The sequence below is a fragment of the Syngnathus acus genome, chromosome 2, assembly GCF_901709675.1.
Source record: "Syngnathus acus chromosome 2, fSynAcu1.2, whole genome shotgun sequence".
Taxonomy (NCBI): Eukaryota; Metazoa; Chordata; class Actinopteri; order Syngnathiformes; family Syngnathidae; genus Syngnathus; species Syngnathus acus.
Genome location: NC_051088.1, coordinates 2,877,363 through 2,890,206, shown reverse-complemented (window position 1 = coordinate 2,890,206; position 12,844 = coordinate 2,877,363). Strand labels below are relative to the sequence as shown.

At 44.4% G+C, this 12,844-nt stretch overlaps 1 protein-coding gene across 1 annotated transcript in view; it reads right to left on the bottom strand.

Annotated features, from left to right (window-relative positions):
- Window positions 1-12,844, bottom strand: part of si:dkey-157g16.6 (uncharacterized protein LOC561837 homolog) — a 35,580-nt gene extending 22,736 nt beyond the window's left edge. The window contains exons 1-2 of the mRNA XM_037245912.1: window positions 12,698-12,844; window positions 11,465-11,605 (exon numbers count right to left, since the gene is read on the bottom strand). Of these exons, the coding sequence (XP_037101807.1) occupies window positions 11,465-11,489 (25 nt within the window). The 5' untranslated portion in view covers window positions 11,490-11,605; window positions 12,698-12,844. The remainder of the gene's footprint in view (window positions 1-11,464; window positions 11,606-12,697) is intronic.

Below are 12,844 nucleotides of genomic sequence, written 5' to 3'. Positions count from 1 at the left end.
AAGACGCTCTTAAAGCAATGCGACAGCGAGCGCCCGGCCGGCGCGCTGCGGTTGCGCGATCGGACCAAATTAAGCTCTGAGGTCCACTTAAGTTTTGGAAAGTACATCAGGACTTTAAAAATATTTTCTAAATTTTAGCGATGGCTCTGTCACAATAATGCGACCAGCACGGTGCAGTTGCGGGGTGGGCGACGCACTACGGTTGCGCGTTCGGCGGTGCGCTGCAGTTGCGCGATCGGACAAATATGCGCAAATGAAAAAATGCTTAAAAAAGGCGGGGTGTTTTTTGTCTTGAAACGGATTAAAAAAAATTCCATTATTTAACACAATAATAATTCCAATAATAACACATAGTGAAAGCCAAATTGAGCAAATTAGCTATTTCAGAAGTGTGTGTCAAACTGGTAGCCCTGTGCCTTAATCAGTACCCAGGAAGTAGCTCTCGGTTTAAGAAAGGTTGGTGACCCCTGCCCGAGGCCATGTTCAAAAAAAGAGTTGTTTTTGAAGACAAGTATATTAAAATAAAACACATTTTTATCACAAATGCAAGACCTAATGGAATTATCAATAAAAAGTACTTTGAGTAATCACATACACAAACATAAGTAATCGCATGATCTAAAACACAACATTCTTAACCTGGGTTTGATCGAACCACGTGGGTTTGCTGAGTCAGGTTCTGGGTTCAGCGGAGGTCAAGACATGCGCATACACTTTATGTGTATGTCTGTGTATGTACTATGATTTGTAACAACTCATCAGAAAAACAACAGACTCAGCTTTTGTGCCTCAGCAAATAATAAAAGCTTTGTTACAATCAATGTTCCCTCGAATTTTTCATGTATCTGGCATAGACACAAGCTCCCTGAGCAAACTGCGGACTACAGTGAGCAACATCAGGTCGCTTCGGGGGGGGGGGGGGGTGCAAATGGGACGTCCAACGCTACGTGTTCGTTTTGCTTCGGGGGGGGGGGTTTGGGTTTGCTAATAGATAGATTTCTTGTGCGCTGAGAACGTGCGGGCAGTGCGCGATTGCGCACGCGCGCAGCTTAGAGGGAATGTAACTTTACAAGCAATCCTTTTCCAGGATGCGAGATAAATATATATGAACAAAAAGAAAATGGAACAAACTATGTTCCATTAATATACACAGTAATTCCTCATTTTTCGCTAGGGTTACGTTCCGAAAAAATCCATGATAGGCAAAATCCGTGAAGAAGAAACCTTTATTTTTTTTATACCATTATTATATATGTGTCACGTCTCGTCCCCAGCCGTGTTACTATGTGTCTCTGTTGTCTTGATTTCTGTCTGTGTGCTCGCCCCTCCCCTCCTGTGTGCCCATGATTAGTTTGATTATTCTCACCTGCCTCTTGTTACCTGTCATGTATATAAGTCTTGTCTGCCCCTCACGCCCCGTCGGATCGTTGTGTGTTGTTGTCGTCTTGATGTCGGTTGGTTCCTGTTGTCTTAATGTCTTCACGTCCTTTGTTTCGCGTCCCTGTCGGTTAGTCATTTTGTTATTTCGTTAAGTCATGTCAGTTTGCCGAGTCTATTCGGGTTTTTTTTGCTGAATAAACCCTGGTCCAAGCTGCATTTGGTCGCCCTGCTCCAATTCGATCCGTGACAATATATATAACATTGAAACCAAAGAACAAAACCTAATTTCAAGCCCAAACATTTGTTTAACATAGAGAATTAAACACTTTCTTCCAAAGAACTGCAGTAAAATCCACTGCCCTCTACAGTAAAATAATAATTTTTATCATCAATATGAAGTACATACTATGGAAGGACAAATTGTGACACGTATTTCACTACACCTCTGACTGTGTCGCTACGGTCTGACACCGTAGTGAGCTATTGGCTCTGTAGAGTCTTTTTCTTCTGAAGCCATAACACACGTGTCAAACTCAAGGCCCGGGTGCCAGTTTTGGCCCACCACATCATTTCATGTGGCCCGCAAAGACAAATTGTGCATCAAATTTGTGTGTCATTACTAGAATTGCAAATTGTCTTCACTTTTAATAATATCTGTTTTTTTTTTTTATATTTGACCAGTTTTTACTCATCTGATTTGAAAACGAATTATTTGTTAATTTGTTTTAAAGCTTTTACTGTATATAATTTGAGGTGCTCATACATTTATTTGGGTTGACAGTCATAATAGACTTAGACTTAGACTTAGACTTAGACAGAACTTTATTGTCATTTTGTCAACACTAGGTGTGTACAAAACGAAATTTCGTTGCATACGGCTTTCAACAATGTAGAGGTATTTCGGCTGGTTAAAAAGTGACATTCTATATAAAAATATGAAATAAGATAATTATAAAGTACAAAGTGCAGCAGTGATAAAGTATGTAAACAGTGCAGGAGACAAAAGCAGTATTTACAAGTGTGCAGAGGAATGCTACGTTTGAATGTTCAACAGTCTGACGACAGCAGGGAAAAAACTATTGCAGAACCTGGTGGACCTGCAGCGGATGCTGCGAAACCTCTTCCCAGAGGGCAGCAGGGAGAACAGTCCATGGTGGGGGTGTGATGGGTCACTGATAATATTTCGGGCTCGGGACACGCAGCGCTGGGATGACAAGTCCTGAATGGAGGGAAGAGGAGCCCCGATGATCCTCTCTGCTGTCCTCACCACTCTCCTCAGGTTCTTCCAATCGGAGGCGCTGCAACCTCCACACCACACCGAGAGACAGCTTGTCAGAATGCTCTCTATGGTGCTTCGGTAGAACGTCCTCATGATGGGTGGGGGCAGGTGGGCTCTCTTCATCCTCCGCAGGAAGTACAAGCGCTTCTGTGCCCTCTTGACCAGTGTTGTGGTGTTCACAGTCCAGGTGAGGTCGTCTGTGATGTGGACTCCCAGGAATTTAGTGCTGCTGACCACCTCCACAGCTGAGCTGTTGATGATCAGTGGAGCGTGGTAAGGCTGGTTCTTCCTGAAGTCGACGATGATCTCCTTCGTCTTCTCCACATTCAGGATCAGGCTGTTTTCTCTGCACCAGCCCACCAACTGCTCCACCTCCTCTCTGTAGTCCAGGTCGTTGTTGTCCCTGATGAGGCCCACCACCGTTGTGTCGTCTGCAAACTTCACGATGTGATTGGTGGTGAACCTGGGGGCGCAGTCGTGTGTCATCAGGGTGAACAGCAGGGGGCTCAGGACGCAGCCCTGAGGGGAGCCCGTGCTGAGGGTGATGACATCTGAGGTGTTCTGTCCGACCCGGACTGACTGAGGTCTGTTGGTGAGGAAGTCTAGCAGCCAGTTCCGAAGGGGGGTGCTGAAGCCCAGGTGTTCCAGTTTTTCCACCAGATGTTGTGGAATGATGGTGTTAAACGCTGAGCTGAAGTCCAGGAACAGCAACCGCACGTGGGTGTTCCTCTCCTCCAGGTGAGCCAGGCTCAGGTGAAGAACGGAGGAGATGGCATCCTCAGTAGAGCGGTTCTGCCGGTAGGCAAACTGGAACGGATCGAATGTTGGGGGGAGTCTGGAGACGATGTGATCTTTGAGCAGCCTTTCGAAGCACTTCATCATGGTGGGAGTCAGTGCCACAGGTCTGTAGTCATTCCATGAGGTGATTTGAGGTTTCTTCGGCACCGGAATGATGGAGGCAGCCTTGAAGCACACTGGCACTTTGGCTTGGTCCAGCGAGATGTTAAAAATGTCTGTGATGACACCAGCCAGCTGGCCTGCACATTCTTTGAACACCCGCCCAGGTATGTTGTCGGGGCCTGGGGCCTTACGTGGGTTGACTCTTCTCAGAGTCTTCCACACGTCGGCTGAGTCAAGGCAGAGGGCCTCCTCTTCCTGGTGGGGAACAGTTTTAACTGCAGGAGTGCTGTTTAGTGCCTCAAAACGCCCAAAGAAGTTATTTAGACCATTCAGGAAGTCAGCATCAACCTCACCCACCGGGGGGGAGGGTAAGTTGTAGTCCGTGATCGCCCGTATGCCTTGCCACATACTCCTGGTGTTATTGGCGTCGTGGAAAAAATCCTGAATTTTTCGACTGTGGCTTCGCTTCGCTAGCCTGATGGCACGGTTCAAGTTGGCTCTCGCTGTCCTCAGTGCCTCCTTGTCGCCAGACTTGAAGGCTGAGTTCCGTGCTCGTAGCGTATGACGTACATCCTCAGTCATCCAGGGTCGTTGGTTGGCTCGGGTGATGATGTTCTTAGTGGTGCTGACGTCCTCGGAGCATTTGTTGATGTAGGCTGACACAGTCATGGCGTACTCATCAATGTCGATCTGATTGTCATATGTTGCTGCTGACTTGAACATGTCCCAGTCAGAGCACTCAAAGCAGTCCTGGAGTGCCTCCATGGCCCCCTCAGACCACACCCTCACCTGCTTCACTGTGGGTTTTGCTCTGATCAGCAGGGGCCTGTATGCAGGGATTAGCATAACAGATAGGTGGTCTGAAGAGCCGAGGTGGGGGCGGGGGGCTGCTCTGAATGCATCCTTTATATTGGTGTAAACCAAGTCCAGAGTGTTCTCTCCCCGAGTTGGAAAATCCACGTGTTGGTAAAAATGAGGGATAACCCTCCGAAAGAAGTTATGACTACAATGCGGCCTGCGAAAAAAAATAGTTTGACACCGCTGGTTTAAATCTAGGGTTAGGGTTTCAAAGTAGGGTTTCATACTAGAGTTAGGGTTTCAAAGTAGGGTTCAAAGCTACAGTTAGGGTTTCAAACATGGGTTTAAAGCTATGGTTAGGATTTCAAACTAGGGTTTCAAACTAGGGTTAGGGTTTCAAAGCAGGGTTTTATACTAGAGTTAGGGTTTCAAAGTAGGGTTGAAGCTAGGGTGAAGGAATAGGGTCAAAAGACACAAAACCCGCCTAGCCACAATAACAGATACGCTGATATAAGATAATAACAGAGGTTGCTACAACTTCACGATTCAATATGTATTTCTGTGCACTGCAAAATAAATGTCTTTTGATATGTTGCTTAAATAGCTTAATGACCCTTAAGGAACTGTGTAATGCATGCCTGATGTTTGTTCTCTAAATCATGGACACGGCCAGAGTCGTCTTGACCGTTCAGTACTTGATTATATCTTGTGTTTTGACTAAACGTCATATGTCGCCTAAATGTGAGACGCCAGCTTTTCGATTACTACTGAACGCTCTGCACAGAGGGAAATATTTTGCTTAACAAAGAAGAGATACGTGCGGAAGCATGATTAAACTAAGAATGTAATGATGTAAGCAAAGACATGGAGTATCAAAAGAACAAACTTTGCATCGTCAGGGAACATTAATAAATTGATGATGTCACAGCCAAAAGCTCACATAATTTCGTACAAAATGACAAAATTGAAAGAATGACGAATGGATGAGGTGCGACAGTGTAGGAATGGAGCAGAATGTTTACAGGAAGGTCACTTGGAGATAAAACCAGCTGGTGCCAGAAGGAGACAGCCAAGGACTCGGCCAAAGATGATCCCCAAGGCCGAAAGACAGGATGGAAGACGGCAGCCCCCCCACACACACCGAATCGTCCATACCAGCACCCACTCCCATGGAATCAAACTCTACTGCGAACTCGCCCCACCCCAACGACTCATCACCCATCAAACTCGCCCCACACCGGCAACTGAATATAAGCAGACCAAAGAACCTTGAACGTTGCCTTTTCTGAATGGAGACTTTCTGCTCTTGAAGGGCCCAGCGCTGTATTGTACTTTCCTGAAAACAGAGCTTTCTTAACAAGAATTATGATTGAACTCAACCAACCTGTGTAAGTCTAATTTCTGCTTCAGTGTCTTTGCATTTTCCTAAATCTGAAGAAATTAAACGAGCACGCAGTGAGTGAATTGGATAACAGGTGATTGGCAATGGCTTTTGCCGTGAGGCGCAGATAGCGCTCCCTAAATTGTGGACAAAATCCAACAAGGGTTAGGGCTTCAAAGTAGGGTTTCATACTAGGGTTAGGGTTTGAAAATAGGGTTTAAAGCTAGGGTTACGGTTTCAAAGTAGGGTTTAAAGATAGGGTTAGAATTTCAAAGTAGGGTTTAAAGCTCGGGCTAGGGTTTTAAACTAGGGTTCATACTAGAGCAGTGATTCTTAACCTTGTTGGAGGCACTGAACCCCACCAGTTTCATATGCGCATTCACCAAACCCCTCTTTTGTGAATATATATTTATTTTTTTCAAATTCAACACAGAGATGTTTTTACTGGTGCACAAAATGAGCCGTGCATAAACATCACCTTGTTCAAAGAATAAAACCAACACAATGCATGAATTCACAACAAATGACATACCAGCAAATCAGTGTGACTTCTGCTGTTGCCTTTGCGAGACCAGTTCAGATATGCGAATTTATAAATCAGGTGTGTTTGGACCTCCGCAGTGGAGGCTCTGCCGAACCCCTGAAACCGACTCACCGAACCCCTAGGGTTCGACCGAACCCAGGTTAAGAACCACTGTACTAGGGTTTCAAACTAGGGTTTAAATCACAGGTGTCAAACTCAAGGCCCGGGGGCCAGATACGGCCTGCCAATTCATTTTATGTGGCCCCCGAAGACAAATTGTGCATCAAATTCGTGTGTCATTACTAAAATTGCAAATTGTCTTCACTTTTATTAATTTTTTTTTTTTTTTTAATTTGACCAGTTTTTACTCGTCTGATTTGAAAAAGAGTTATTTGTCAGTTTGTTTTGTAGCTTTTACTGTATATGAGGTGCTCATACATTGATTTGGGTTGACAGTCATAATGGCCCTCCGAAAGAAGCTATGACTACAATGCGCCCCGCGAAAAAAATCAGTTTGACACCCCTGCCATAACACAATGCACAGTGAAAACAATCCGTGAAGCAGTGAGGCCGTGAAAGATGAACTGTCATATGACGAGGGATTATTGTGTGTGCGTGTGCATGTGTGTGGATGGCTCGGTGGCGCACTGGTTAGCACGTTAATGAAAAGTTTTGTTGTTGTTGTGCAAAGTATTGCTTGATGGCATTAGCTAAACATTGATTAATTGACCAACCAGTTTAGAAATGCTAATGGGGGTGCAGCAAAAGAAAAGCAAAGTAAATTCCCATATGCAAGTGTACTCGATTTACAGCCTCTTATAGCTCTCTCTCCAAAACGGGAAAGCTCGCAGAATAATTGCTGGATGCGTCATTTCATGCTTGTAATTTTAGAAACAACAGCCCTTCCCCCACGCCTGCTAACATAGGTCCACAAATGGCAGAAGCCTGTCTGCTGCTTCCTCCTCTTCAAGGAAAACAGGGTTCTTATTTTGTGTGACTGCAGACAGGCTTTGGCTCATTGTGTCCGCTAATATATCAAAGAGCAGCTGTCCTCAAGCCCTGTGATGACCAATCACTCCTTCCATCTGTCCCAATCGCCCAATCTCCTGCCCAGTGAACTTGTTCTATGTTAAGCTCGGTTCACGCGGCAAGATTTTAAAATCGTCGAACAACTTCCAAACTCAGAAAGGCGAGAAAAAATATACACGTATAACAGTTTTGAACGTACCATTTGTGGTGTGCAGCCACACTGCAAAAGCAGCACATCACACACAAACCGATTTCATTTAGGAATATTATGGGGCCCATGGTGGTATTGTGGGACAATGTTGGGTGGACATTCATACTACCCCGCCTATCTTCTTTCTTTTTTATTACTTTGTTACCATATGTCTGGACATGTTATATGCAGGTATTACTGTATTTTATCAGTCGTTAATAGGGGTGTAACGATTCATCGATACACATCGATTAATCGATATAATGCTCTACGATTTATTGGCGTCGATGCTAAACGTAAACATCGATTTATATCGCCGTGTTTGGCCTCGGACATTAGACGCGACTTTATTTTGAAATCCAGTTCATTGTTGCTTGCTTCCTCTTTCCGGGAGCAGTACGCGGCGTGCTGTGTTGTGAGCAGAGCAGGCACGTGAAAGGGGAGCCGACAACTACGCGGCTCCTGGGCTGGTGCTATGGCTAGTGTCCAAGAAGACGAGGAAATTCGCTCCCCTTTGGGCTTCAAGTCATTCGTTTGGAAGCACTTTGGATTCCAAAGAAAAGATGGCTCAACGGACAATTAAAATTATTGTAAATAAATAGTTCAGTAATGCACTTTAAAGTTAATGGTATTACAAAAAAAGAAAGAATATTCATTTTTCTTTACTTATATGAGAAAAAATATAGGAATTCGATAAAGTTCAGTGTTAAAATAAGCACTTTGTATACTACAATACTCTTGTAATTTCCTAAATAAAGAGTTTGCAGTACCTTGTTGATTTTGCGTATGAATTGTTATAAATCAGGATATTGTTCTATATTTTTTATTTTAAAAAAATAAATAAAAATAAAAATATCGATCGTGGAGCACTATATCGTGATGTATCGTGAATGAATCACAGCAGGCTTTAAGATATTGGCAATAATCGTATCGTGGTCCTTTGTATCGATATGATATCGTATCGTGACAAAACCCGCGATTTACACCCCTAGTCGTTAATAGCTGGGGATTTGAATAAGGCACCTAGGAGAGCTGCGGGGTCTTCTAAACCCAGAAATCAGTAGGCTGTGCGCAGTTAGTTTTGTCATGTCTGGTTGCAACTGTCGCTGTTGTGCTGTGTTTTGCAAAATAAAATTTTTTTCAACAAACCCCGCATGCTTGGAGTGATTCGCATCCGTGCGTGCGACAATATTCCCACATTGGATGGGAAATCTTTTGATTTTGGATTCTCCACCGCGCTTCTTCGCTGCCTCGTCACCTTACTTTTTGATTGGCTGCACATCACTGTCAACCAACTGCACACTCGTTTGTCCTCGGGGCAAACCACACACCAAAGTTGGGGCAAAATAATCCAATGTGTTGAATATCCTTGATTTGAGGTCAGACATCCTTCCGTGTCCAAGATCAGTCTGAACACACCACACCGGGCTTGAAGCTCCTGTATGATCCCATTTTATAAGCGCTACACCAGAGCCATTTACTATTGAGACAAACCAACCAAAACATGGGGAGCTTGTGTTCCCCTGGGGTGCATTACGATCACAGCAAAACAAATACCTGTTAGCACTATGATCCAAGGGTGATATTTCTCAAGTATAGTCATTTACTAATTAGCTGCATCGGTGTGAACTCTGTGACTATTGCTGTCTCAGGAATACAGTGAAATGTTGCCATCCAAATGAGCCCTCTTAATTGGGTCCTTAACAGTAGCAGGGTTCTCCTTAATGAGCTGATGAACCCTTGGAGAGTGGGAACAGAGGGCCACTGGACTCACGGGGTCCTGAGTACCTAACCTCTGTTTTTTTTGTGGGCGAGCACACACACAGACTAGAGGCTAATTAGAGCCCATTCACACCCCACACTAATGTGTTTGCTCAAGGGCCTCAGTGGCCCCGCCGTCAAACCACTTGTGCCACTCTGCCCCACAATAGTGATGGGCGCCGGCGTGATCCTCCAGCGTGAGATCTGCTGCTTCTTTCTTCAATGCAAACCACTTCCTTCAGAAGAAAACACTTGCAGCAGACATAAAAACAAGGGAGCGAGGGAGAACGTAGTGGGGTCAGACAGAGGAGACTTATAAAAACTGTCAAAACTGTATAACAACTCAGTTTGTCTTGTGCACACTCTTAAAAGTAAAGGTATTGCTACACAAGCAGGGGCCCCGAGAAACAAGAGTTAGGGCACTCACAGGTTGGTGGCCTGGGACTGATTTAAGAGTTTGTTTGAAGTACAGATTACAGATTGTTTGCACCAAATCCCTCCAGGAGTATCCATGGCCCCTGGAATCTCTCTCAGGTTTCCTCTTAGGTCCTGCTGAAGCCTGCTCTCTACAGCTTGAAGTCCAGCAAGACCACGATCGCACATAAGAAAAGCAACTGAGTCACCCCCAGTGCATGAGCAAATATTTTACCTTGAATTCAAGGTATACAGAGTGAATAAATGGGAAAGGGCAATACTATTCCCAAATAGGGAATTCAGTCGGTGAGATGAGACTCTTCACAAGTCCCTCAAAGGGCCGATTTGTGCAGGCAAATTCACAATTGCGCTCTTTCGCTCCAAGACAGTGAGCTGCAGTGTCACCAGCAAATTCAGGGTTGTGTTTGTGTGTCACTGGCGCGTGAGTAAATAGCGCAACTACATAACATCGCTGTGCACGTTCCGGCACACACATGAAGCCGCTCTGCAACGATTTCCATCTTGTAGAGGTGCTAACAGAGCTACTCAATACGATGATTAAAAAACAAGGAACAATTGAACGACAGCAAACAAAGACACAAAGAACTAGCAGGAGGTATAGCAGAAGGTACCAGAGAAGGAAGTGTCTTCCAACACGGACAGCGACTAATTCTTTAACTTGGCATCCAGTTCAGCACTGGGGCGTGAGTTGGGTCAATACGGTCAAGGGGGCTGCAGGGAGCTAATGGAACAACCAGTAAAGCACGCCTTGATGGGAAGCAGCACAAGTATGCATAAACTTCCCCCCATGGCAAATGTTTCTAGGCTGATTCCGAGCTTTTCTAAGCTAGAGACATTAAACATCAACGCCAACGTAATTGTTTCAGGAGGAAGTGTGAGTTTGTCTTGATAGTACTTGCACACCCACACACACGCCGCAATCTTGCTTTTTTATGCAAGGAACGCTCAACCTGATGCCATTTTATGAGGTAATATTTTGGAAATGAACCCTTAAACCGCTTGTCATGCTGATAAAGCTTATTTGAGGTGAGTTAAAGGAGAAGAGGAGCTGTGGAGGCTGATGCAGTACCATGCTGGCTGCCAAATAATGCTGTTTTTGACTGAAATGAAGCCCAGTGGTGGGAGGGCAAAAATGGAGATGTCAGTTATGAGGTCAGCACTGACAAGAGAAAAGTGAGCAGCATATGTGTGTAGTGTAAAGTCCTTAGAAGCAAAAGAATGCCAAAATGTTTGAGGTACTAAACCACAGGTGTCAAACTCAAGGCCTGGGGGCCAGATACGGCCCACCACATCATTTTATGTGGCCTGCGAAGACAAATTGTGCATCAAATTCGTGTGTCATTACTAGAATTGCAAATTGTCTTCACTTTTGATATCTTTTTTTTTAAATATTTGACCAGTTTTTACTCGTATAATTTGAAAACGAGTTATTTGTCAGTTTGTTTTGTAGCTTTTACTGTATATAATATGAGGTGCTGATACATTTATTTGGGTTGACAGTCATAATAGCCCTCCAAAAGAAGCTCTGACTACAATGCGGCCCGCGAAAAAAACGAGTTTGACACCCCTGTACTAAACCATCAACCTCCTTCCTCTACATGCAGCAAAATTAAGTGTCTTGTCTCATCTGGCCACAAGCGACACAAAAGAGGCTCCATGCTGGCTTGTATTTGGAGTTGCAGAGTTTCGGTTTGGGCTCAAAGTCCAACTAAATCCTGACTCGGCTGGTTGGTTGTTGTGACACGTGCACAAGTGGTGAGAGAGAAAGAAACGGTGCAAAGTACTCACTATAGGGGACAATGGGACTCAGCATTCTGTGGAGCTGGTCTTAGTGAAGAGGAATGCGGTTGTGTGAATGCCTGCCAGCGTTAGCCTCTGTTGGCTTGAAGTCCATCACTGGCATGCACTTGCACGGATGACGCGATAGCCCTGCGAGGGGGGGAAAGGCAGAGTTGACGATGTTTGGACCCACATGACGATTAACACCAAAACTCAACACCCAGCTGGTGTGAGACAGAGTTACAGAGCAACGACAAAGTCCTGTCAGTAGAGCAAAAACAAAGCACAAATGGACGCACACAAGGGGGCTCATTATAGTCAAGCATTAAACTGATTGTGAAGCTGCATGGACCCTCAAAAGAAGGCTTTCTAAAATCTGCCTCACAAAAAACAGACTCTCACATACCACTGCTCTGTGCACTAGGCCAATAAAGACCACATTCTTTGCACTCCAAACAATTTGGCCTCTGCTGCAATGCAAAATACTCATCATATATTCAGAGTCTAAGTGGTAATGTCTCAACTGAAGAACATGCTAGTGAGATTCTTTAATGAGTTAAAACTGAATTCTGTAAATTTGCAACTTTAGTCATTTTCTGCTATTGTTTTCCCATAATGTAAAGACATTACTGCAAATCTACTCAATAAATAGACTGCACAATAGAATTTATTTCCAGGCCTGATCATTTTGATGCTATGTACAGAAGACCCAGAATAATATACCAAAACTTTATTCCACATGAATTCTTCCACTAACATTGTCCTTCTCGATATGAATTTTTAATTCATGGCAATATGGATCATTCGTTTAGGCTTGTACATGACCACCCTACAAATAGATACTAACAATACATGCAAAAAGGCAGTTGCCCGTGTACATTCTCACTCGTGTCATTCAGGGGAACGTAAAATGATGCAATGAGCACAGCGATTTGACAGTCCAGTGTTTGCTAGTCAGCCAACAATAATAAACTACAGCTTCCAGTTCAAAGCAAACAGGGTAACATTGCCTGTGCACACAAGAAGTTTCTAAGCGCCTAACTCCTTGGTTCCTTCTGCTTTCTTTCCATCTTCCCTTCCTTTCTCCCTTTCCTCCTGCCTTCCATCTTTTTTCCTTCCTTCCACCCCTCCTTCCTTCTTTTATTCCTTCCTCAAGCAGCTAGCCTGTGTGACTTCTAAAGTCATGGCAGCAAATCATTACAGAAAGTAAGAGGGAGAGCTCAAGAAGGCGTGCAGCTTTACCTCTTCATGCCTGCATATCCTCCATCCCATCTGATAGCAGCGCTTGGATAATCCGGAGAGCAGACTGGACCAGGCAACTGTTTGTGTGTGTGATCTGCTTTGCTTTTTTTCCTCACATATGGGACACAACTCCAGTCTCTCTCTCTC